Source organism: Heloderma suspectum, chromosome 2, assembly GCF_057233095.1.
Source record: "Heloderma suspectum isolate Gila_16-S chromosome 2, 16-S_ref, whole genome shotgun sequence".
In the NCBI taxonomy this organism is placed as follows: domain Eukaryota; kingdom Metazoa; phylum Chordata; class Lepidosauria; order Squamata; family Helodermatidae; genus Heloderma; species Heloderma suspectum.
Genome location: NC_139459.1, coordinates 182,919,370 through 182,940,883, shown reverse-complemented (window position 1 = coordinate 182,940,883; position 21,514 = coordinate 182,919,370). Strand labels below are relative to the sequence as shown.

At 43.8% G+C, this 21,514-nt stretch overlaps 1 protein-coding gene across 4 annotated transcripts in view; it reads left to right on the top strand.

Moving 5' to 3' along the window:
* Positions 1–21,514, top strand: part of DCTN2 (dynactin subunit 2) — a 65,228-nt gene that overhangs the window by 17,087 nt on the left and 26,627 nt on the right. For 2 of the 4 annotated variants that reach the window (XM_084836624.1, XM_084836625.1), the window contains exon 3: positions 11,527–11,611. The exons of the other annotated variants lie outside the window; for them this stretch is intronic. In XM_084836624.1, coding sequence (XP_084692750.1) covers positions 11,527–11,611 — 85 coding nt within the window. The remainder of the gene's footprint in view (positions 1–11,526; positions 11,612–21,514) is intronic. 4 annotated transcript variants of the gene reach the window in all.

The window sequence follows — 21,514 nt, the reverse complement described above, 5'->3', positions numbered from 1 at the left end:
TGAACACAGCTTTTCAATATTTGGTGGAATATTAGATAAAGACACTCGCATTTCGTCATCAAGCATTTTTAAGCTTCCATGTTTCAGTGTCTTTAAGTTTGCCATCGTTGAAAAGGATACTTCACAAATGTATGTAGTACAAAACTGCAGAAGAATTTTTAACGCTTTTTTAGCTATGTTTGGATGCATTTTTGAAATACGAATCCAAAAGCTGTCCAAGTCACCCTGTTCATGCATCATTAACAGATTTCGATCATTTTTTACGTCAGCTAATTCTTCTTCAGTAAATGAAAAGTTCCTCATTGCAGTTGAAAGAAATGGATTTCTGATCCAATCACAGTCTTGGATTTCAGCATTTGGGAAGTAATGATGAACTTTCTCTCCAAGCAATGTTAAATGGCCAACAATTAGCGAGCTGATACCACATTTTAGCTGGCACTCAGCAGTTTTGGAAAACATTTCAAAATTTCCTTCTTTCACTTTCCTTTTCCAAATTGCTATTTTGTCTCTCAGAGCACAAATTTTATCTACCACTGTTAAGATATTTAACATAAACCTATTTCTAGGTTTTAGCATTAACTAAATATGAAAATAACAGGACTGTTTTTAGCGCTTATCTTTCTCTGTTTTTTCTTATGAAAATAACAGCACCTGCGCTCCACTCCCACAGTGATAAAGTGAGATAAAGATAGGAATCAGGACCAGGAGAAAATGTGAAAAATAAACAAAATTAACTAAAGTATTTACAATACATATTAGGACACATAGGTCCAGGTAGGAGCTCAGTTGCAAAAAGACATGAAGTAGAGAAGCAAAAGTCCAACAAAAATGGTGTAAATATATATGTCTCACTACAAGGTTATACTGCTGTAAATATTTGCAATGCCTATGTCCAGAGCCCAGTTCCAGCACTCTCCGGTGGTACGCTGCCAGTGGGTGGTTAATCCACAATAACAGCAGAGTAAAAATAAAAGTAAATGGCAGAAATCAACTGAGCTCTGTTCCGACTGGCCAAGATGGCAGACGGCCCGCTCCGTGCAGTCCCAGGCGGCATTTCCACCTGCGTGTTACTCTGGCCTGGCAGCGCGGTGGAGAAGTCCGCGAAGGGCACACCCGAAACCACACAGGGATGGTGGCCGCTGCCACTTCTCCGTGCCAGCGTTGGCCGAGCTCTGCTCCCAGGGCAGTGCCTCCCTTCCCCTCTCTTTGCCCCGCGTCTCTACCTTTCCGGGAGTGCAGGCTTGATGCTCCTCGCCTGCCCGGTGCAGCCCTCTCTGCTCTGGGGGCGTCCAGCAGGCCGTTGTTCTGCCCTGCTGCCCTGCAGCCGCACTGAGGATGCGGGGAAGCCTCTCGCCCGAGCTGATTGCAAATCGCTTGACTAATTGCGCCGCTAACTTCGAATTCTCCACACTCCTCGTGCAGCCAGCGCTACCACACTCCTCGCTGTACCGCTCCAACACCGCCAATCACGTGCGTCCTGCGTCAAGACGCCACGTGATCCTAAAGCAGCTAATGTTAAAGCAGCTAAGCCTTAGCTGCTTTAACATTAACTGCTTTAGGAAGTTCCGGGGGAGGGGCCAAGGGAAGCAAACATGAGTAAGGGAGGTCCGCGGTGCCCTTCCGCACAATTTTCTGCATTTCGCGTGACACACCTACACACTGCTGCCGACATACTAATGTGTCGTGGCACACAGTTTGGAAAGCTCTGCTGTAGGGTGTGAACATAACGCTAAATTGCAGTTAATCAGAACAGGAACAGTAGCTTCCAATTTCATCCTCGCAGCTGTGCCAGAGGAGGAGAGGCGGGAGTATGCAAATGCAACATTTGTCCAGGCTTTTTCCCATCACAATAAACCATGGTTTACTGTGACATGCAAACACAGTTATTGTCAGTCAGAGTAGCAGTAGACAACGTTAGAGCAGATGGACTCGCTCCTAGGTTCATATTCAGCTAGTGACTACATTCTAGCCTAACATAGTGGGCAAGTTTGCATGTCATACTAAGTCACCCTGAGAATAAGCCACCATGAGTTGGTTGTTTCCTGAACAACCCACGTTACTCCAGGCAGATGATAGGACACATGGTGGCTTGGCGTGGCTTTTTTCTCAGTCCTCCTACCTGCTCCCAGTGTATATCCCAGCTGCCTTTGAAGCAGAACCCCTCTTGGATCCTGGTATTCCTGACGTCCAAGAGCTCCCCCCACCATCCAGTCACTGCATAGCTGTCAAATTGACAAATTGAAAAGCACAAAATCTCGGAGCCTTGTATTCCCTATGGAGGGAATCCCCCCTTCCAATCACTACCCGTTTTCTGAGCAATTTTAACATTTGCAACCCATTTTTTCGATCCTTCCTTCAAACTTGCCCGTGGGATCAGTATTTTTTAAAAAAATTCGGTGTCCTTTAAATTTGTGCAAATGGGATAGGTTTTTTCATTATTTTTGGGGTTGTTCAAATTTGCACAGACTGGATCTTTTCTTTTTCCTTGGGTCCTCCAGAAGTTCGCATATTAGCAGGATCACAGTTCACATTCTTAAGTTGTACCGGTGTGACAGCAGTACTCCATGCTCGTCAACATGTGCTCTGTCCATCTAGAAATGCTGCATGTCAAATTCCCTGTCCACTTCAGCACTTGCCTTGACAGCAAACTCCGAAAGGGGTGGCTGACTGAGACGGGAGTTTTTGTTGCAGGTGTAATTACTGTGGGAGTATGTAGAGCTTATTTTTGTTTTGCCAGTTTAACAACCAATGAAGCATGTGAATAAAATAAGAAAATATGCCTTGCTGTGGTCCTGGAATGTGTGCACTTGTGCAGGACCAAAGGAAAAACCAAACAAACCAGTCCCCGAACCCATTTCTGCCGTTTTTAAGAACCAAACATGTTTTGGTCAATGCAGTATTGGTGAAGGGGCAGACACCAACAGCAGCAGAGGAAGGTGGATGGCAGCAGCACTAGAAAGATTGTGAGGAATGTCCACCAGCGTTTTTTGTCGGTCTTGCCAGGTGGCTCTGTCGCTGTTTTAAACAACCCACGATGGAGCAGTTTAGCATGATGTGCAAATCAGATCACTGTTTCCAACAATGGCTGGCCATATGTTCCTGGAAAGCATAAAAGAAGGACATGAAGGCATCAACCTGATGCCCTAACATCTGGTATTCAGTAGTATACTGTCACTGAACATGGAGGTTCCATTATGCCTAATATCTCTTAATGGACTGTTCCTCCTGCCCCCTCTTAATTTCTCTAATCCTTTTTAAAGCCGTTTTAAGGTGATGGCCATTACCATATCCTGTGGCTGCTGTGAATTCCATCTGTTAATTATGTCTTGCATGGGTGCTGTTCAACAGCAAAAAATGAAACTTCTAAATGCTCACATAAATTAAAGCAGCAACAACATTGTGCAAAGAGCTTTCTTTTGTCCTGATCCCACAATGGGACCCTGAGTTCTAGCATTGTGAAGGAGGCAGAAAATGTTTCTCTCTCTCTTCATATCATTCATAATGTTATGTGCCTCTGACATGATGTCTTTCCTTTGTTGTTGCTTTTGTTGCAGTCTGTGGAAAATGTTTAACTATGAACGCAACTGTAAACAATGTGCATGCTGTTTCAGGTTGGAAAGCTGCTCATATTTGAGTGTTGGATACAATTTGCTTCCTGCATTTTGCAGCAAATGTTTGGCTCCGGGGTTTCTGTTCCACCTCGTACTCTCTCTTAGGGTAAATAGAAATTGAACTCCCAGTGGTCATGATTTGTGTTATTCCTCCCATCTCCCTGTGAAACAACCTTCCCCCTACCCTCTTGCAACATGGTGCATTTATGACTGCTCTTAAATGCTTTGCTGTGGGTTGCACAGAGGCTGTGTGTTCCTTCTATGTATGCGGCAATCCTTAGGGGGATTGTGTGAGGCACATTTAGTCTCATGGTAACTGGCTGTGAGGAAAGAGGGGAGGTGGGTTGAATAAAACATCACCTTGGTAATACTAGCTAAGGGCACACTGAGGTGAATGGCTGAGGCACCAGCTCTGTTATATATTCTTGGAAATATCCCCTGCGCCTGAGTGCCTAAACATTGGATGGGTAGCCATTTCAAATAAATAACATTTTAGCCCTTTTCTTATATGGTTGGAACGCCTGGTATTCTGTGTCAGAAACCTCCCAGAATCTTGTGCCAAGTGAAATTAAAATTCCATGTTCAGGGTGAATGACTTACATAACCATTTAAGAAAAGGTGCTCTTTATTTAATTGCATGACATGATGTGCTTTGCGCTAATGAAAACCACACTCTATTTTAAATCCAGTATTGAACTGGAATCTATGGAATATGAAAGGCATTTGACCAGGAGGAGTATAGTGGCAGAATAGAACGTATAGGTAATTGAAGGGTTTGTGTGGGGCGGGGGGAAGGCTCACATTTTCAGCAGACACCTTGTCTGTTTGCTTCAGCACTGTGTTGGCATATCAGGAGCATCTGTAGAAGGCTCATTGCAAAGAGGTGGTCTGCAAGATGGCTCCCCATGTGTCATCTTGAAACCCGCAGCCCTTGACTGCCTAGTGCGGGCACACAGCATTCCCCTTGTACTTTTATAGCATGATCATCATTTAGAAAATTTGCAGTAACTGGGTATAGCATGCAGATCCAAACAAAGGCACAGGTGTCCTCAGGCTTACAGTCTAAGGCAGCCTTCCCCAATCTGGCACCTTCCAGATGTGTTGAGACTGCAACTTCCATAATTCCCAGTGGCCAGTGGCTGTGCTGGCTGGGGATTATGGGAGTTGCAGTCCCAACTCACCTGGAGAACGCCAGGTTGGGGAAGGCTGATCTAAGGCTTGGTTCTCGGCACCATACTAGAGGCTACAGCATTGGACCTATTTGTTTGAACATGGATCCTCTCTAGTCACGCAAAGGTGAGGTCGAGGGCAAATTTTTAAAGCAAAAAGGGTGTACAGTTGGGGAGGAGTTGAATCCTCTCTGAGATTACTTCTGCCCATAGGCCAAGGTAGCTGACCTGGTGCCCTTCAGGTGTCTTGGATGTCAACTCCCATCAGCCCCAGCCAGCATGACCAGTGGTCAGGGAGTGTGGGAGTTGTAGTCCCAAACTTCTGGAGGGTACTCACGTTGCCCTACTGCCACAGCCTCTCCCTTCCCAAAAGCTTCTCTCCCAGCTGAGCTCACTTCCAGTATCGGAGCTGAGCTGAAAAGAAATTGAGGGATTGGTAGATAAGACATAAGCAGGGAGAAGGTTCAGTTCCCCTTACCTGCACTGCCTCCTTTCCTCTGAAAATTAGACCTCTCCTTCCCACCATCGCTTTATACATTGTTTGGGAAGACCCGGCTGTTGCTAACTTAGCCGTCGCAAAGAGCAGATGGAGCAGGAAACCTGTGCCTGGACCGTAACACTTTAGGTCACAGATGTGGGCGTATGAGACTATTTTTCTGTCATTTTGATATTCCATGAACATAGAAAGCTAGATACTAGGGTGAAGGATTCTGGCCTACCCTGCTCCCTGAGGTGCTAGGTACAGGGAATTCCTTTGTATGAAGGAGCACTCACTCATATGAATCCGCAGCTCCAGTGATACATGCCAGACAGAGTTAGATTCACAAGGGAAGGGGAGTGTGAAGGGAAAAGGCAAAGGATGGAGAGCAGCTTTCTCCAACCTGGCTTGGCTGTGCTGTCTGGAAGGCACTGGGTCGGTGAAGGCAGATCTTGAGAATGCCAGAGTTTCTGTCCAATTCAGGCCTGGCTGATCTTCCCCTTTGCTGGTGGTCTTAATGGGAAGGAGGGGGTGCAACCTCTCTGCAACCTTTGGTCCTGTAACAGGTGACATCAAGGGGATTTTAGGCCTTCATATGGGTCAGGTTGCCCTGGTTGCCTAGCGTAGATGAACACAGCTGTGGTTCAAGGCTCTGCTTTCTCCATGGTGAATAAAGCAGTGCTAGCAGATTGGGTTGCCTATCTGACTTTAATTGGCATTACCGTTTTAACCTGTCAGTATCTGCCACAAAAATAAATGAGGGAGCACGACACTCTGGATTCCATCTTTGGGCTTAAATGCTTTCTAAATGCTCAAAAATATCAGATTTCTGCAATGGGAGAGGAGGAAGATCGCAGTAGAGACAGAAAGAGAGAAGTGGTGCTCTTTATTGCCATGGATTGAAAGAGGCTGCTATTAAAGATGTCCAGATGAAAAATTGGGAGTGCACAACCTCTTTTGACTGGAGATGGCATGAAGATTTCATCATAGAAATGATTCGCTCTCTCTATGAAAGTAGGTCAGTGCTTGGGGGAGGTGTGTAAAGTCTTTTTTGTTGTCCCAGGAATCACTGCTGAATAACTTATGCAGGGAAACAGGCCGGTAGAGCATCAACTTTTTTTCAGCCAGGGTGCAGGGTTGAGTAGGCCAACAATAATGAATTATTTACATATATCAGAAGCAGAAAACCAGCTAGGGAGGCAGTTGGACCGTTGGATGACAATAGAGTTAAAGGAGTACTGAAAGAGGCCAAGGAGATTGCAGAGAAGCTAAATGAATTCTTTTCATCTGTCTTCCCTGCAGGAGATATAGCACAGATACCTGTGCCTGAGCTGATGTTTTCAGGAAGGGAGTCTGAGGAGCTGAGGCAAATAGTGGTGACAAAAGATGACGTTCTCAATCTAATTGATAAATTGAAAGCAAATAAATCACCGGGCCCAGATGGTATCCATCCTAGAGTTCTCAAAGAACTCAAATATGAAATTGCTGATCTTCTAACCAAAATATGCAATGTGTCCTCTATACCAGAGGACTGGAAGATGGCCAGTGTAACACCAATTTTCAAAAAGGGGTCCAGGGGGGATCTGGGAAATTACAGGCCCGTTAGCTTAACATCTGTTCTGGGTAAATTGGTTGAAGGCATTATTAAAGAAAAATTAGTAAGCATATAGAAGGACAAACCCTGCTGAAAAAGAATCAACATGGCTTCCGCAAAGTAATAAACATGTAGACGGTGATCCAGTAGACATTGTTTACTTGGGCTTCCCAAAGGCTTTTGACAAAGTCCCTCACCAAAGACTCCTGAGCAAACTTAGCAGTCTTGGAATAAGAGGATCAGTAACTGGTTAAAGAACAGAAAGCAGAGAGTAGGATTAAATGGTAAATTCTCCCAATGGAGGGAAGTAAATAGTGGGGTCCCACAGGGATCTGTATTAGGACCAATGCGTTTCAACCTGTGCAATAATGATCTGGAAGTACGAGTGAGCAGTGAAGTGGCCAAGTTTGCTGATGACACCAAATTATTTGGGGTGGGCAAAACAAAAAGGGATTGTGAAGGGCTCCAAAAGGATCTCTCCAAACTGTGAAAATGGGCATCTAAATGGCAAATGTGGTTCAGTGTAAGGAAGTATAAAATGATGCATGTTGGGGCAAAGAATCCCAACTTCAGGTATAGTCTGATGGGATCTGAACTAGTGGTGACCAACCAGGAAAGAGATCTTGGGATTGTGGTGGGCAGCTCAATGAAGATGTCAACCCAGTGTGTGGCCACTGTAAAAAAAGGCAAACTCCATGTCAAGCATAATTAGAAAAGAAATTGAGATTAAAACTGCCAATATCATACTGCCCCTATACAAATCTATGGTGCGGCCGCACTTGGAATACTGTGTACAGTTCTGGTCACCAAACCTAAAAAAAAGATATTGTAGATCTGGAAATAGTGCAGAAAAGGGCATGTAAAATGATCGAGGGGCTGGAGCATCTCCCCTATGAGGGAAGGTTACAACAGCTGGGATTGTTTAGCTTGGAAAAAAGGAGGGTGAGGGGAGACATGATAGAGGTCTACAGAATTATGCATGGAGTGGAGAATGTGGTTAGGGAGGCATTTTTCCCCATCTCTCAAAATACTAGAACCCGGGGTCATCCCATGAAGCTGATTGGTGGGAGATTCAGGGCAGATAAAAGGAAGGACTTCTTCACACAGTGCGTAGTTAAACTATGGAATTCACTACCACAGGATGTTGCAATGGCTGCTAATTTGGATGGCTTTATAAGGGGGTTAAGACAAATGCCTGGAGGAAAAGGCTATCAATGGCTACTAGTCCTGATGGCTATGTGCTACCTCCAGTATCAGAAGCAGTGAGCTTATGTACACCAGTTGCTGGGGAACATGGGTGGGAGGGTGCTGTTGCGCTCATGTCCTGCTTGTGGGTTTCTGGTCAACAGCTGGTTGGTCACTGTGTGTCTGATCCAGCAGGGCTCTTCTTATGTTCTTAGTAGTGAGAAGAAGACTTTTTGATAGGCACTGGACAGTACTTGGTAAGCTATTTGTTGAAGCAAAAGCTTTAAAAAACTTCTGTATTGTGCTATTGTGACACATCCTGAAAGAGAATTTTAGTTTTATTATTAAGGTAGCTTTGTAAATAGTCATGAAAAGTCCACCATTCTGTATACACCTGTCCCTGATGTATTCCCCCCCTTCTCTGCATTTATTTTATTTATATATATACACACACACACACACACACATGTTCATACTATTTCTTGGCCAATCTTTCAGAGCAGAAGCCCTCCCAAGGCGGCTTACAACAATAAAATACATAAAAAACAATTAAAATATTAAAAGTGATAAAAATGTAAACACAATAAACACAATAAAAGCCAACAATAAACAATTAAAATCAACAATGGCATTTATCTCATGCCTCAATTTCCAGCCCTGTGCCCTTCATACTTGGCTATTCTCCCACCTTCATCTTTATATTAATTCGTTTACATTTAGAAATACCATTGGTGTTCATGGCATTTTACAGTATAGTCATAGAAAAGAGATCCTTGCCCCAAGGAGCTTACAATCTAAAATTCAACAGTGGAGAGACAGTAGTGGGAGGAATGGCCTGACATGTCCAAGAAGAGATGAATGTGAACAAGGTGATGGGCGGGGGGAAATGGTACCATGTAGGTATTTATCATTTAATGTCAGTCACTGGGCTTTATACTTGAATTTCTAAGTTAGATGTTTGGTAGTATCTATTTCTTCAGATTCTATGCAGATGTATGAATACTCTCAGCTTTGGTTCCTGTTAGAAGTTTTAGAAAGCTATTTCTGAAGTCGTGAGGGCTAGAAAAATGAATATGACAGTTGTAACTGTACAAAGTGTGATTGTTGCACAGCCTGCTTGCAGATGGATCATAGGTTTGCATCAGTTCCAGAGCTGAAACCCTCACTCCCCATCCTTCATGGGAACCTAAACTATGAGGCATTTAAGAACCACACATTACATTAGTATTCTGCTGGGCCACATAAAGGGTTGCGGAGAACTAAAAGGCAACAAGCAACCTTCTTAGGACTGTAGTCCTATACACACTTACCTGGGTGTTACTCCCACTGAACTCCATCAGGTTTATTTCTGAGTATAGGATTGTGCTGTGTAATTGTATTTTTGTCTGCTTTTTCCTCTAGAGAAGAGTATCAATTGTGAAATTTTTTTAGGTCTGAATACAGAATGTTTGCGTTTTGACACAAATTTTCCCACCACAGATATTTGAATTTCACATTCTTTTCTCCATGGGAGAATATCTGTGGAAGGATTTTTAAAAAAATAAAAATGCAAAAATGTTGGCACACATTATTCCACAGATATTCTTCCAAATAATACAACGTTCAAATCAGTCCTTAATGTGGAATAGATAACATTCTCAGAAACTACTGATCTGAGATGGGGCTTGGCACACCCACTTGCTTGGCTTATTACCCAGTGATGCTTATAAGTCTTTGGTAGCAAGATGGCGACATTGTTTGTATCTTGGGGCTAGCATGAAATGTACTGATTCAGTGCACTCTGGAGATCAAAATATATCAAGTGAACTGTTGTACTGTCAATGAAAAATGAGACTTCATAGGGGAAATGACCAGTGCGTCCAGTTGCTCTGCAGTTTGCAGTGGCAGTGTCACAAGAGGGGAAATGTTTGGTGCCTTATCCTGGACTTTTTTTTTTCATAGCTGGGTCATTTGGATGGTGACATCAGAATGCTCTCCTTCTGCTTGAATTAATTCAGCCCTGTTTTTGGTGCTGAGGAACATTGATGGTGGACCTATGCGTTGATAGATTTATAGCCCATGCAATTTCTAGGGGGTGTCATTTTAACTTCACAACATTCTGAGTTAAATCAGCATTGTTAACATTTTATGGAGTGGGAATGGAGGTTGAAAAGGTAATAACTTTTCACACTGTAGTTGCTCCCACATTAGAGCACTTTGGTGCTGCTGAAGCATTGCTTGTCCACAGTTGGCTGAAAATGGAATTAAAAAGGATGTTCCTCCCAGCACCTTATATGATATGTTTACTCAGAAGTAAGTCCCAGTTGGCAATGGTCCTTTCCAAAGTCAATTAAAAGCTTCCTGTTTGTAGGTCCTGATCACTTTATTGCTTCCTGTTGATTGCAGCTGGGGGATTAGTGATGAATAGCCTTTTAATTGCGCCTTACATAAGCCCTGTTCACACGTTATGCCTGAGCAGAGAAAAGTGTGTGTGTGTATGGGGGGGGTACTCTGGCCCTGCCTCCAACATCCTAATCCCTGCCCACTCCTCCCCCAACCTTCCCACATTGAGCAGGAAGATCTGAAGGGGCTTCTGCTTGGATTTGCTTGAACATGCATAGGAGCCACTGTGTGATCTGAAATCATGCTTTCTCAGGTTCCCAAACTGTGCAGATGGTCCTATGCACATTCAAACAAATGTGCAAAGAAGCTCCCTTCAGACCTTCCTGCTCAGTACAGGCAGATCGGGGATGGAGAGGGAAGGGATGTTGGGAGCAGGGCCAGAACACATGCTCCCGTCCACTCCTACATGCATTGGTATTCCCTGTTTAGGCATAATGCCTGAACAGGAGTATAGTCTCTCTTCAGTTGCCCCCAGTGTCAGTTTCTGTTCTCATGAGGAGGGGAGAGGCTTTAATTAATTTCCTTCATTATTTGTTCTTGCTTTATTGTGAAAGTGTTTCCCATTGGTACAGAAACAGACACTGGGGCAATGAAGCTATTCAAGGGGCAATTAAGAGACTATTCATCACCAATCCCCTGGTCGTGAACAACAGGAAGCAATAAAATGGGCAAGACCTGCAAACAGGAAACTTTTAATTAAAAGCACAACAGCACTGAAAAGACCCAGTAGTGCTTTGCCTCTCCATTCTGAACAGGATGGATTATGCAATTGAGTCCTTTTTATTGGGAAACAAATTGCCACAAATCAGGTATGAAAAAACATGGGAGGACAATGTAGAAAACACTGGACTGCAATGACTTGACAACAGTGTTGTCTGGAAAACTGAGTGAAAACAATATGGTAATTCCAGTGAACAGGGCTAGTGTGGAAGCAACCAGCTGCTGCGCTCTTGTCATGAGAAATGATGATTTGTTGCTATATCTGAATCCAGCCAATAAGTCTGTGGCTGAGTTGATCCTGGTTCAAATTCTAATACTTGATTCCCTGGACTACACTGGCCAATCAAGGAAATGAAAGTTGGAGAGTGATGTGTGTTTTTTCTGTAGATCAAGAGGGAGGGAAGAAGGATCCTATGCCTTCAAAGGACTGAAGAGCATAATGGTTCATAGTCCATCTAGAAAGAAGCAAGAGGCAAGTATTATTGTCTCCATATTGCAGGCAGGAGACTAAGGCTGAGAGGGAGTGGCCTGCCTAAAGCCACCATGACAGAGGCAAGATTTGAACTATGGGCTTCCTGTTTCACAGTGCAATCTCTTTACTATGCTTCCCTCCACTGTTCACTGTGTGTGACTCTCTCAGGAGCCCTTGTGGTGATGCAAGTCTTACACCTGCCCTTTATGGTTGATAAGCAGAGGTTGCATGCGCAATGTCAGAGTGCTGGAAAGGGGATACTCTTCTGGCTCTTCAATTCCCCTCTTCTTTCTGATAACCCAGTCCTTATCAAAACATTCCACATGCTTTGGTAACTTAGATCTTGGGGGCAGATTCCCACATGTTTGTACTGATACATTCCTGTGTCACGTTTGCTTGTGCAAAGAGGCCTGGCTGCGCTTGTCCCTGATATACAGTTTGGCTTCTCTGAGCCATTTTGATGAACAGTGTCATTACGTAAAGGGCAGCAGTACCTGAAAAGAAAAGCTTTGCTGGATAGAAAATGCTGCCTCTGCCAGTCCTCCCCATGAACGTGTGTAACTCCGTGTGTGTGTGTGTGTGTGTGTGAGAGAGAGAGAGAGAGAATGAATGAATGAATGAATGAATGAATGGGGGAAGGCTGTGTGTGTCTGTGTGTGAGAAGGACACTGGCCCTGACTGTGCCCACCAACATCCGAGGCCCCACACAGTGCCTGTTCTGGCCATGCCCATGGGCCTGCGGTCCTGACTCACCAAAACATGAGGCCTCTGGGAGAAAAAGTATTGCCCACCCCCTGGTCTAGAGTAAGGCCTGCTCATCCCTCTTTGGCTTGAGCCACCCACAAAAACAGAATAGTGTGAGGGGCAAAAGGCAGACACATCCCTATAGCAGGGGTGGGCAGAAGGTAGAACTCCAGATGTTTTGGACTTAAACTCCCAGCATTCCTGACCTAGCCATGCTAACAGGGGCGTCTGGGAGTTGAAGTCCAAAACATCTGGAGTTCTGCCTTCTGCCTATCCCTGCCCTATAGCACACTGAACACATTGACTTCTCATGTGGTACTAAATGTCTCACTTGAAGTTGCACTTTTTTCCTTGCCTGCTGGAGTCCTGACTAAAATCCCCCTGCCCAAGTTGCTGTTAGCCCCAGGAAAGAAATATCCATTGGTCTTGATTGAAGATACTTTCAGACACAAGTCTACTTGAAAATATGTAGACAGGACATGCAGTTACAATACAGAGATGGAAGGCAGGAGATCGAACGAAATACTGATTGTGTAGATGGGCACAAGGCGTGGCAGAAGTGTAAGAAAGGAGGGCAGTTTCCATAATCCAGGTAGGAAACATTGAGGATACAGAGGCCCTAAACCTTTCAAAGGTATGGGAGGGGGATGTTAGGAGAGCAGGGGTGGTCACTTAAAACCTCAGCAAGTGTTTCCATTCCAAACATTAGGCCATCTCTTTCAGTAATACAGTTTGCTTCCCATTAGCTGGATGCCTGTATTTCTCAAAGAAAGCAGCTCATTCTAGAAAAGGATCATCATGTGAAGTCAGGCTTCTCAATTAAAAGTTAATTATCCCCCTTCAACTCCTTACAGCAGTAGAGATTCATTCAATCAGATCACGCAGCCAGGAAAATTAATTTTATAAGGCAATTTAAAAGAGAGAGGGAGATGGTAGAAACTGGCCATCCTGAGACTTATGGTATCATCTTGAGGACAGATGAAGCCCAATTAATAACAGGCTTGAGTAATTTAAAAATCAGATGCTCTTTAATATGTGAGAATCATTTCCATGTCACATTTCCTTCCATTCTGGAGCTCAGATCCAGAGCTCAGGGTGGATAAAAATCAGTGATGTATATTGGCCCTGTTTCTTGGCTGTTAAAATCAGGTATTAACTCAGTGGCTTACACTGCCTCAATTTAAATCACCTTTAAGAACCTTCAAGCAATCTCAACCTGGTATTTGTAGACTGACATTTTATTCCCTTTTGTAATTCATTCCTATAAGAAGCATCTTAATTTTTGTTCATTTTGAAGGGTGGACTGTAGTGGTGGTGTTAATCTCATGTCTACACCATAGGAACCACGCTACTGAGTTTTTTTTTTAGGTAGAGAGGGTTTATTTTAGAAGCAGCAGTTAAAGGTTTTATAGCAGAAGTGTCATTCCGTAATGGTGAGGTCTAATTAAGAACTTTATTAAAAACCATAGCAGTGAGTTCCATAGACTCATGCCTCTTCACATATCATGATATGATAATAGAGTGACTTATGATATGTCACATGTTGGGAAACTGAGCATGACCTGGAGCATCCCTAGATGTCTATCAGTAAAAGATACATTAGATCCATAGTTTTAATAAAGAATGGGATAAATAAATATGCTGGGAATCTTACAGAGAGTATTAAAAAAAATTCCCCATGGCTTCAAGATTTCCAGAAATTTTACATCTCTAATCTTCTCATAAAAGTCTTCTTATCATTCCCAGGGTAACAATGTATGAACACCTTGCCATAAACATTTTATTCATAATTGTAAAGAAAATATTTCATAATCAATTTATGCATTTTTGTTCAATTTTGTTTATTTTTTTGGAAAAAACCAAAAGACGTCGGGGGGGCAGTGTCGTTCCCCAATTTTCCAGTTTTTTCTGGGCCTTCACATCTGTAGTCCCTCCTCAGTTGATAGCCATGTTGCATTTATTCTGAAATAGGTTATCCTCCAGTGTGAAAATCCCAATCAGAATTTTCTGAAATCAGATATGTGGACCAGTTTATATGTGCAACATAATCTAGTGATAAAGTTTTTCTTGGACTGCACCGTTTCAGGATGCAGGCCTTGTGTGTGTGTGTATGTGGATGTGTGTGTTTGAATGTCTCCCCAAGGGCAGGGGGGAATCCTGTGTAGAAAACTAGTTTGTCGAGGAGGGATGGGAGGCTTCATGCTAGTCTGCTCCCTGATATCCTAGTCATCCACATGAAGTGATGGGTTTTGGTAAGGTAGCTTTTAAGCATTCAAACCTTCCCCCACATCTGCAGCCTGAAGTGGTACAGTAGCAGGAAAACTTTACCAGTTGGAACTACCGAAAGTATAACTTGGTCCTTAAAAATCACGAGTGTTTAAAACCGTACTTTTGAGCTTCCAGTTTAGAGATGTAAAATTTCTGGAAATTTTGAGGCCAGGGGAAAAAGGCTTTTTTCTGTGGCTTTTTTTTGGTGAAATTTTGGGAAAATGGAAAAATAAGCAGTACTTATTTTTTTAGCACTCTTTACAGATCTAAATGCACTTTGTTGCTTTAAGACAGCCTTCCCCAACCTGGTCCCCTACAGATGTTTTGGACTTCTGAAATACAGAGAAAGAGCAGCTTCTGAACAAAGATCAGAATTGTCTCTCTCCACAAGTACCTATCCAGACATTCAGATCTTCTTCAGAGACCTTTCTCTGAGTGCCTCTGTTGAGTAAGGTGTGGTGGGTGGCTATAGAAGAGAGGGTCTCTTCCATGGTGGCACCCAGCTCTGGAATGCCTTTCCCAGAGAGAGCAGCTTCCCTGGCACCTACTTCATTGTAATTTCTGTGCCAGGCGAAGACCCTTTTTGTTTTCCCAAAGCTTTCAACCTCTCTTCGCTTTAAGCTGTTTTTACTCCCCGTGACTTGTGCTTTAATGCTGTGTTTGTACTTTTATCCTTGATTTTGTTGTTGTAGAATTTATTTTTCATTGTGAGCCACCCTGAGAACTTCTTTATGAGTCAGCCTATAAATAGAAAAACACCTTTCACGTTATGAGTCCAAAGCTGACTTAGGGCGCAATCCTATAGCCATTAGACAGCGTCTAGAAAGCCATAGGATCTTTCAGTTTCTGGGAACCAAGCTTGGAGCCAGGGCTCTGAGCTCGGTTCCCAGAAACCTAACTCCCTGCTGCCTCCCCTGCTGCCTCATTCACTGCCTCCCTTGCTGCCCCTGCTGCAAAACCAGCACATAATTTAAAGTGGTTTTGACCATTAAAGCTTTAAATGGTTTGGGACCAAATTACTTGAAGGACCACCTTCACCCATATCAGCCTGCCCACACTTTCAGATCAGCAAGAGAGGCCCTTCTCATCTTCCCACCTGTGAGAGCAGTAAGGTGGGTGACTACACATGAGAGGGCCTTCTCTGCAGTGGCCCCACACCTTTGGAATAAGTTGCCATTGGAGGTCCGCCATACTCCATCATTGAAGGCTTTTAAGAAGTCCTTGAAAACATATTATTTTACCTTGGCCCTCTCCTGATATGATTGCTGCTGTTGCGGCTGCTGCTGCTGCTGTTGCTGTTTTTATTGTTGGTTTTATTGCTTTTTTACTGCTGTTTTTATAGCTTTTTTATTGTGTTTATGTTTCTACTGCTTTTGATATCTTAATGGTTCTGTGTGTGTTATTGCTGTAAGCCGCCTTGGGAGAACTTTTGCCCTGAAAAGTGCCCAAAAATATTTTAAATAAGTAAAATAGATAAATATAGGACTTCAATTCCCAGAAGCCCTTGCCAGCATGGCTAATGGTCAGGAATTCTGGGTGTTGAAGTTCCAAACATCTGGAGATCTACTTTCTCTCCACCCCTGCCTCAGATGAGACCATTCTCTGTGCCCCAAATGGCAGCTTGCATATAACTGGAAAACAACCAGGTAGTTCTGCCTGGCTGGGTATAAATTGAGCTGCAGCTATAGCTGTAACTGACATCTTCAGATGGCAGCTTGAATTAAGGATGTTGAAGCACTTCTATCCCTTCCTGCTATGATTTGGGCATTGCAACTGGGAGCTCCAGGCTGCAGAATTAGCACGCAGTGCCTGTTGGATTAGATGCCAACATAAGCTTGCTAGAAAATAAAAGCTTTTCTGCATGGGAGCTCCCTGCACTCCTTACTGTCCACTTTCAGGAGATTTCGCACCTTATGTTCATCACTTGATGGCCAGTTGTAACACTGAATAATGACTTCCTCGCGTGAAAGCAACATTGCAAATTGAATATTAGAGACAGTTTTTATATTGCCTGATGTCACTTCAAACAATGCTTTTCAGTGGAGTCCACACAGTTGACAGGGGAGTCATCAAATGAAGAGAGAGCAAGTGATGATGCACATGTATGTACGAACCAGGCCTTTGGGCCAAACAAGAAGTAAAGAGAATTGTTACCTGGAAAAAACAGGTATAATGGGGTGTGGGACCCTTGCCACTCACAATTCGGCCTGGCCGACAGATGCAGGAGAATGAGGTTGTAGAATTCTGAGGTGGTTAAAAGGGACAGTATCACTTCAAATGATAGGTGGAGGATACCAGTTGTTGAACTTTGATTTATTCACTCCTACTTTCCAAATTAAACTCTTGCCCATATAGCATTATGTGATAGTGTCACTGTGCATTATAGTTGGGGCTATAAGTTGCTCTAGTGAGGGTACCACCAGTGCCTCAAAGACATTTGTGGGTGTTTTAATGTTAATATTTTAAGGTTGTGTCTTCACGAAGGCTCCCAGGACCTTTGATCCCGCTCTATTAACAACAGCATTTCTTTACCTCCGCTACTAGTTATGCAGGCTTTTTTTCTTTGCATTTTCTCTGAAGATGCATTAGGATTTTGGGACTTTGCCTAATAACTGTTTTAACTGTGTTTGTATTGAATTGTTGCACACTTGAACTTATCTGAGTTTTCCTAATGCTCTTCCCCCCTCACCCTTCACACCACCTTGCCTGGACACTAGTTTGCACAAGTAAGACCATTAAAAATGCTTCTATATTTCTTCTTCTGCATGCTTCTAGCATTTTTGTGTTTGCATGTGGGTAAATCTACACCTTTCTCTTCAATTCATTTAAAATAATATCTGCTTGTAATACTTATGACAACGGGGGGAAATTTAGAAGTGGTTAATCAGGGGATGGTTTTGATATATACTGTGTGTGTGATTTGTGGCACTGTTATCTTTTCATCTGGCCATTGCACAGAACAAAGGAAAGCAACAAATTCAGGATTGTAGGCTTAAAAAATAGAAAGAAAGAAAAAGAAAGGAAAGAAAAAGCAGGGAGCTTCATAAGGGTGCTAATTTAAAGGGGAAAGAAAAAGCGTAATAACTGCATTAATAGGCCCGATTTTTGCACTCCTGCAGATAAAATGGTTACTGTGGCAGATTCTGGGGAATATAGGTAGCTTGCATTAAGTGGCACAAACTACAAGGGGAGCAGACAGGTTCCAGAATAAAATGTATTATATCAGGCATCATATGATTTGGGCCTGGCTGAGAATCTGCATTGGAATGCCAGTGCTTAGTTCTCTAGAATGTGGGATATGTTAGAATGCCTCTGAACATGGCCTTAGTGCAGCCTTCCCCAACCTGGTGCTCTTCAGATGTTTTGGACTGCAGTTCCCAGCTTTCCTAGCCATTGGCCATGCTGGTTGGGGCAGATGGGGGTTGATGTCCAAAACATCTGGGGAGCACCGTGCTGGGGAAAGGTGCCATAGAGGTTCCTCTACAGTAACAGCCGACTGCCATCCTCTCCCAAATCTCATATTAGGGTCAGGACTTCCAAGTCAGGAGGGGGTCCTTTGGGGCTAGTCTTGACCTCTGGTACGTTGCATTTTAAAAAATTGGATCTGGGAATCGTCTCTCCCCTTAAGAATCTCATGCTTGACAGATCAGTTTAGTTGTATGGTGAAATGGGAATAGTGATCCTGGGTCTGCAACATGTAACATAGGAAGAACCGTAGATCAGGGGTAGGCAATGTGGTGCCACCGGGCACCCATGTGCCCCCAGACACCCTCTTTGATGCCAGCCAAGACACCCTACTTCTCCCAATTTTTATTTGAAAAATATTTTTATATTGTCTTACTGGCAACTAGGATTGCTTCAATGCAAAGTGAGAGCCCCTAGCTGCTGCCTCCTTAATTTCCCATGAATGCCTCTGGGCAAGTTGTTTGTCCTTTGTGACTAGCTATGCCTACCCATGGCAGACATTTTATGGTTGTGCCTAGGACAGTTTCTCAAAGTTTCAAATGTGCCCACAGGCCCAAAAGGCTGCCTCCCTGTGCCCTAGATGTTAAGAGCCTCATCAGATTAACGCGCAGTTGAGATACTGATTTCCCACTTTATGTTTTACTCTGACTTATAAACTGGATTTACATCCAGGTTTTATTAACAGTGATGTTTGGTATTTATAAACATCACCAGGAGCATTTCAGAGGCAGGTATTTCAGGTCACTAAGAAAAAGTCCTGGCTGTTTTTGAAGATAGTTCTTTGGTCTGTTTTCAAAATATGACTTCTCCAAATGGCTTGGATCTGGATTTTAGCCTCTCAAGGGGAAGGCATGGCACTGTGTGGGAAGAACAGGACTCTCCCTTGTAGTACCTTCTGCCCACAGTCTGTGGATCTGTTCATGCCCTTTCCTCCTATTCTTACATCACAATGGCTGCCTTTCCCTTCATTCTTCAGTCCTCCCCCCCATCAGGGGTGCATGTGTCATAGACACAGTTTGGGAAACTCTGGCTTTATGCTTATATGCCTTTACTGCAGCCTTCCCATATCTGGTGCCCTCCAGATGTGCTGGACTACAACTCCCATCATCCTTGACTCTTGGCTATGTAGGTTTGGTCTGGTGGGAGATGTAGTCCAAAATATCTGGAGGGCACCAAGTTGGGGAAGACTGCTTTACTGTCAGATACTATAGATGGACACAACAGTAAGAGATGACGACCAAATGGGTCCAGTGCAGCTGTAATGCTGGCTGCCTGAAAACCATGTTTTGCACATTGGGAACCAGCGTCAGGAACACACCTCCCTCCCCTCTCCAATGCAGATTCCCCTCTCCCTTCCATTATCAGCTTTAACTATGATTTATCATTACATCTCCAATGATGTCATGCTATGTAGGGTTTCCATCTTACCTAGAGTTTGAAACAAAGGCTTGAAGCAGGTTTGCAAGCCCTGGTTAGCATTGGCATCAAGGTAATGCTAAACTACCCTTCCCCCAGCCTGGTGGTCTCCAGATGTGTTGGGTTACAATCTCCATTTTCACCAGCCAGCCTAGCCAAGTTGGGAGAGGCTTTGCTAAACCATGGTTCAAGCTGTGAATTGAAGGGGAAATTTGTGCTGGCAAGGAGAGGGGGGGGGGTGCCTGCTTTCACAAATGTAGCTGTCTCACCAGCTGCAAGTACTAGTTTGCAGGGAACCATCTTTACATCTGCGTCAGATCATCAAGTTATGGTTGTGTAGGGGTTATTCATTCTGTTACCCAACGTTCTGTAAAATGTAAAATATTAGCTGCTAATTTTGACCCATTTGGTGCTCTGTAGCCACTCCAGGTGCCATTTTGATTTTATTTATTATTCCCCCTCCCCCCACCTGTTTTGGGCACCTGTTCTGTGTGTGTGTGTGTGTGTGTGGCCCATGCAGGGGAGTATGGGGGGCAAAAATGGCCCCTGGACCTCCTGAAGTTTCCCAGACCTGTATTAGGATAAACAAAAACAAATCACCTCTGTTATTTGTGTAGGACAGATTCTTCACATAGGGTATAGGTTAGAATCAGAACGGATAATGAACAAGGAAGCAGAAGAGAATCGGGGTAGCAAATTGACTGGGTTTCTTAACCTCAGAACTGCAGCTCCAGCTGTCAAGCCTGTTGAAAGTATAACAGCCTGCCCTGGCTGTGTAAGAACAAATCCTTTTAAGGAGTGGGGGAGGAAAAGATCTGATTGGAACACTGCTCTTCCCAGCAGTCTTTCCCAGCTGGCTGATCCGTAAGCTGCCTTTATGGTCCCCTTATGTCCCTGTTATCTCATCTGGGCTGGAAAAAATCTGGGTATCTGATAATTTGATGCTGATGTTTAGAAATCTGACATTCATTCTGTGATTCTATGAATGTTTCCAAGCCCTGTGCAAGGGCTGGCTCCGAAATAGTTTGGTGCTAGAATTTTGAAAAACTTTTTCTCAGCCCTGCTTTTTGGTAGGGTTGCTGCACACAAATGTATCATGGGAGATTTGTGAGTGCTTTGAGGAGGAAGCCAAGAGAGAGTAGAAGGGAGAAGGGATGTGATGAAGATAGAAAACACAGCCCATCCTTTCTTAGAACCCTTACTTCCTATTTCAGTTTGTCCTCCAGCTTTGGGAGGTATTCATGGCAGAAGCAAAATAAAAATGGGGACTTCTCAATCTCTTAATTGCCCTGTTACTGCTTTTGTTAGGGCTTTAAAAACAAGAACTGAGCATGATTTGGATGAAGTTAAGCATTTTTCTAAGATCTCATTGATTTCAGCAGGGAAGTGTAGACTTAAAATCTCTCTCACTGTGAAATCAGTGGGAGCGAAAGTGCTTTAAGTTTAGCACAATTGTGCCCACTTTGCTTGTCAGGTGAGTGTCCCGCTGACAAGCATGGCTCCTTTCATACCCACTTCATGGCCCAGGCGGTAGGTGCTAGCCTCTTCTTTGTTTCCTTTGCATATGCATCTTTGCCAGAGACAACTCCTTGCTTGGTCACATGGCCCCTGTTTAGCTGCCTCTTGGCTTGCCAGAGGTGAGAAAGCCTCACGCAGGCTCTGACTGCAGCTGCATTGAATGCTTTGCAGTGGGCTGACCTATATTGGAAGGACAGAGCCAAGGAGATCTAGGCCAGAGTTCCAGGCATCCTGGATACTGGTGTAGATGCTCTCCGGGTAGCATAAGAATGCTGTGATCTTGGTCACATTATCTGCTTGGGCTGAGGCCAAGGGGATTCTCTATGAAACAAAAACTGTTTGGTACCAAATGAAGCACCAAAGAATGCCCAACATTACCCATGAACAGGGAAAATTGGATGCCCTTTAAAATTGGTGAGGCCACGTCCTTAAGGGTGTTCCACTGATTTCAATAGGACTTCAGTGTATTTTAGGTGAAGCTAGAGAAGGAGG